At 38.0% G+C, this 4473-nt stretch overlaps 1 protein-coding gene across 1 annotated transcript in view; it reads left to right on the forward strand.

Moving 5' to 3' along the window:
• Positions 1–4473, forward strand: part of LOC106868022 (serine-rich adhesin for platelets) — a 135028-nt gene that overhangs the window by 123972 nt on the left and 6583 nt on the right. Inside the window, exon 3 of the mRNA XM_052966729.1 lies at positions 3055–3162. Within this exon, the coding sequence (XP_052822689.1) occupies positions 3055–3162 (108 nt within the window). The remainder of the gene's footprint in view (positions 1–3054; positions 3163–4473) is intronic.

Genomic DNA, 4473 nt, shown 5'->3' on the forward strand with positions numbered 1-4473 from the left:
CTCGTAGGCTCTTATTAATAGAGTTACTCCCATTTATGAAGCAATTAAAATTAATCTTTTTCTCCCCCACCAGCCCCCATCTACTTCAGGTAAATTACCGAAATTTTCTAATAAATATTTGTACATGAGAAGAAAGGTGGCCGCTTGCCAACTCCTTAAGGCTTAAAAAAAATCGAAAATACATCTGCATAATATATTTTCTTTCTTAGTAGCTTCGTTTCTTTTCATATATATATATATATAATATATATATATGTGTGTGTGTGTGTGGAGCCAGCTGGCAGAACCGTTACTGCGCCAGTGGCATTTTTTTTCCGGCCCTATACGTTCTGAGTTCAAAATCTGCCGTCGTCAATTTTCACGATGCTGCTCCAGTATCACTGCAGTTGTAGTACTGAAATGTATAAAAGTTATATATTTATGTGTGTGTGTAGGATAGTGTTAAAGAAATTACATACGTATACATATCTTCAATTATTATAAATATATAATCCTACACACAAGCCAGTGATATTCCCGGTCTGTATGGAATTACAGTGTAGCCGACGTATCGTTTTCCCTCCTATAACCATCAAATTGCTGAAAATGTTTTTTATTATTTCTTTATTATTGACCGTCAAATCAATTAAATTTTAATTATTTTCATTCATTTGGTGTCCGTTTGGGCCATAAAACATCTCGGTTATTTATTTACGTTTTTTTTCTTCTCATACACATTAGTTAAAAGTTTCCGAACTGCCAGTCTACAAATTCACTGTATATTGCCGAAAACGAAAACAACAAAGTAGTTGAACTTGAGCGGAATAAAAAAACCCTTGGTACTTTTTGTCATTGCACCGGTTTGCTGGGTTATTTTCATAAGCGGTGTTCACCTTTAGCTGTCACCCATATACTATTCGTTCCTAATTCAGGAACGACGCCCGTAGTTTTGCGGTTAATGGTGTCAGTCATAAGCTTAGATTCTAGCGCATGACTAATATTTTATTTTATAAACCCCCAGGCAATGGTACCCTCAGCGTGATTTGAACGTAGAATTTAAATTATCAACAGAAATGCCGGACGATTCTGGCAGCTCACCACTTTAATAATAGTAATCCTTTCTACTATAGGCACAAGGCTTGAATTTTTTTTTTTGGGTGGGGGGGAGTCGATTAGATCGACCCCAGCACGCAACTGGAACTTAATTTATCGACCCCGAAAGGATGAAAGGCAAAGTCGACCTCGGCGGAATTTGAACTCAGAACGCGAGGATGGACGAAATGCAGCTCGGCGTGCTATCGGTTCTGCCATTTCCCCGCTTTTAATAATAATTATTATTTCAAATTTTTACCTCAAGGGCAGCTTGCGGGAGGTAGGGATGAGTCGATTACATCGAACCCCAGTGTTCAGCTGGTACTTATTTTATCAACCCCCACCAAAGGATGAAAGGCAAGTCCTTTTTTTACTATAGACATAAGGCTTGAAACTTGGGGAGGTGGGTAGGGAGCTTAGTTAATTTTATCAGTCCTCAAAGGGTGGAAAACAAGAATAACCTTGGTGGAATTTGAACACACAACATAGACGGAATAAATACTGCCAAGAATTTCATCCAGTGCAGTAATGACTCTGTCTGCCCACCACCTAAATAATAATAATAATGATGTATACAGTGAACCCTCGACTGTCATGGGTGTTAGGTTCCAAAACTTCCCACGATAGGTGAAAACCTGCAAAGTAGAAACACTACTGAATATGTTTTTTATTTTTATAATTTGTATATATTTATTTTATTATAAAGGCAAAACAACACCATGGAGGAATCAACATAAGCTTAAATAATAAACCGCAATATGACGAGGAATTATTGTAGGTCCAGTTAGTGGCCGGTTAGGTCAGTTGGTTAAAACGGCGTGCTAATAACACAAATGTCATGGGTTTGGACCCCATACTGACCAGTAACAATTTCTTTCTCCACTCTGCTGAGTGGTTAGTGTTAGGAAGGGCATCCAGCTGTAAAAGCCATGCCAAAACAGACAGAAGTCTGGTGCATGCTTCTGTCTAGCCAGTGCCTGTCAAATCCTCTAACCCAGGGGTTTCCAAACTGTGGTCCGCGGACCACAGGGGGTCCGTGGACAGCAAATACTTTTTATGGGCAATTTGATTTTATATATGTTTTTTAATCAAAATCTTTTGACAATAAACCTATTTGTTAAATACTGTTAAATAAATAAATGCAAAAATATGTTATTTTAAGCAAATGTTTATGCATAAATTTCATAAGCGTTTATAAGGTAAAGCCTGAAATATAAAGGGGTCCGCAAGTCAAAAAGTTTGAAAACTCCTGCTCTAACCCAGGCGTTTTCAACCGTTTTTTTACCTGTGAACCCACATGGCCATTTGATAGTTTGATAGAAAGGTCTTTTAAAATTTCTATTCTGTTTTTCACACATTAACTTGTGTAGGGTTGAAAACCTGTAAAAATGACAGAGAAAGAAACCTAGCTGTTTCTTGCATTACATACAATACACACATTTAAAGCAAATTTTTTTCAAGGTCTCTTCAAATTCTGTTGTGGATCCCTAATTTACTATTTTGTTACATAGACCCCCAAAAATCTTATATTGACCCTCAGGGACCATATGAATTTCAGTTGAGAACCACTGATCTAACTCATGGAAGCTGGGTGTTAAACAATAACGAGAGCCATGTTCTTTGTTGGCATGGATTTAATGGTTTAACAGGGTTGTGGGTCCGAAGAGTGCATTGTGCTCCAATGTCTGCTTTAGTATGGGTTTTTTGGCTGGGTGCTCCTGTGCCGAGTACTTTACAAGTGTGTACTGGGTGTTTTTTTTTTCTTTGTCTTTTTGTGGCACCATCACTAGTGAGGTTGCTATGCTGCATGCAAGAGCCCTATGGTCTCCTTTGGCTGAATGGGGCTGCAGTCGAGAGGAAGGTGGTGATGATTACAGAGTAACACTTTATCATTTCTTTGTCTTGTTCTAATTTAATAAATTTTAATCTAAATAAAGTTCTTCTTAACAAAATGACTCAATATTTTTCTTATTGTTTTTTTAGGTACTAATTTTGCTGTGATGGGGAACTATCTGGAGCCCAGTGGAGGGCCTCCAGATTCTTTAAAATCTTCAATATCTGATCAGTTCTGGGGAACATCCCATTCAGATGGTAAGTGTTCCAAACCTTTCTTCCCTTCTTATTCTTCACTATTTCTGCCACAACTTCTTTTGAACATCATTAAATCTGTTACGTAAACCTGCTGTACATCCCCATCTCAGTTCCCTATCTCCCCGCCATCTCATCCCTATCCCGCCTCGCCATCGTGGGTCCCTACGTGTTCTATTGTTAAAGCATTGTTCCTCAACTAATATCTCACTGAAGTTCAAAGAGAAAGGCAGCAATTAACCCTTAGCATTTAAAATGGCCATATCTGGCCCAAATTTTCTGGTTGTTTTCTTTTCAAACCAGCCAGATCCGGCCTTTCACACCTATCCTACCATGTCATTTTGAAAATAAACAAGTACATCACTGAAATCTTGATGTTACAAGATATTGCTTGTTTAATTAAAAACAGTGTGATTAAAGAAGCATTACATTTGATAATCTGAATGCTAACAGGTCAAATGTCAGGACTTGACTAATAGTTAACTGACCCATATGAGGAAAAAAGAAATAGTTTATTTGAGCAAGATTTGAACAATTTTCTTGCCCTGCTAACCTAGCTATGATCAGCATTCCCTTTAAGCTTTTAGGGGTCAGTTCTTCTCTTTCTCTCTGAATTGTACCTGTAATTCAATTGACATATTGTCTCATATTACTTTCATATGAAGCGTTTATGTGTTGAGACATTACTCAGCCACTTCCCCATAAGAATTTCATGAGTAGAATTTCATTGCCAATGCCAGACTACACGCATACCAGCACTCAGTCAGTTATAACGACAAGGGTTCCAGTTGACTCAACTGGAAATTAACATGCAAGTGGCTGAGCACTCCACTGAGACACACCCACTTAATATAGTTCTTAGGGTGATTCAACACCACACAAAATGTGACAAGGCCGGCCTTTTAGTTTTGGATACTGCTCGTTTTTACGAACAAAGTGAACTGGAGCAACGTGAAATAAAGTGTGTTACTCAAGGACGCAACGTGCTGCCAAGAATTGAACTCAGAGCATTTTGATCATGAGCTAACTGCCTTAACCACTAAGCCACATGCCTTCACATACACACTTTTTTCTTCTGCATAATAAATAGCACATGTGTGACTTTGAACTCACCATCAATCTATTTCATTGTAAAGCTAAATTTCAGATATTTCTTAAATATAATGATTAATCCTTCAATTAATATTGTTTTCAAAACGGCGAGCTGGCAGAAACGTTAGCACACTGGGCAAAATGCTTCGTGGTATTTCACCTGTCTTTACATTCTGAGTTCAAATTCTGTCAAGGTCGACTTCGCATTTCATCCTAAGTACC

This window comes from Octopus bimaculoides, chromosome 3 (assembly GCF_001194135.2).
Source record: "Octopus bimaculoides isolate UCB-OBI-ISO-001 chromosome 3, ASM119413v2, whole genome shotgun sequence".
In the NCBI taxonomy this organism is placed as follows: Eukaryota; Metazoa; Mollusca; class Cephalopoda; order Octopoda; family Octopodidae; genus Octopus; species Octopus bimaculoides.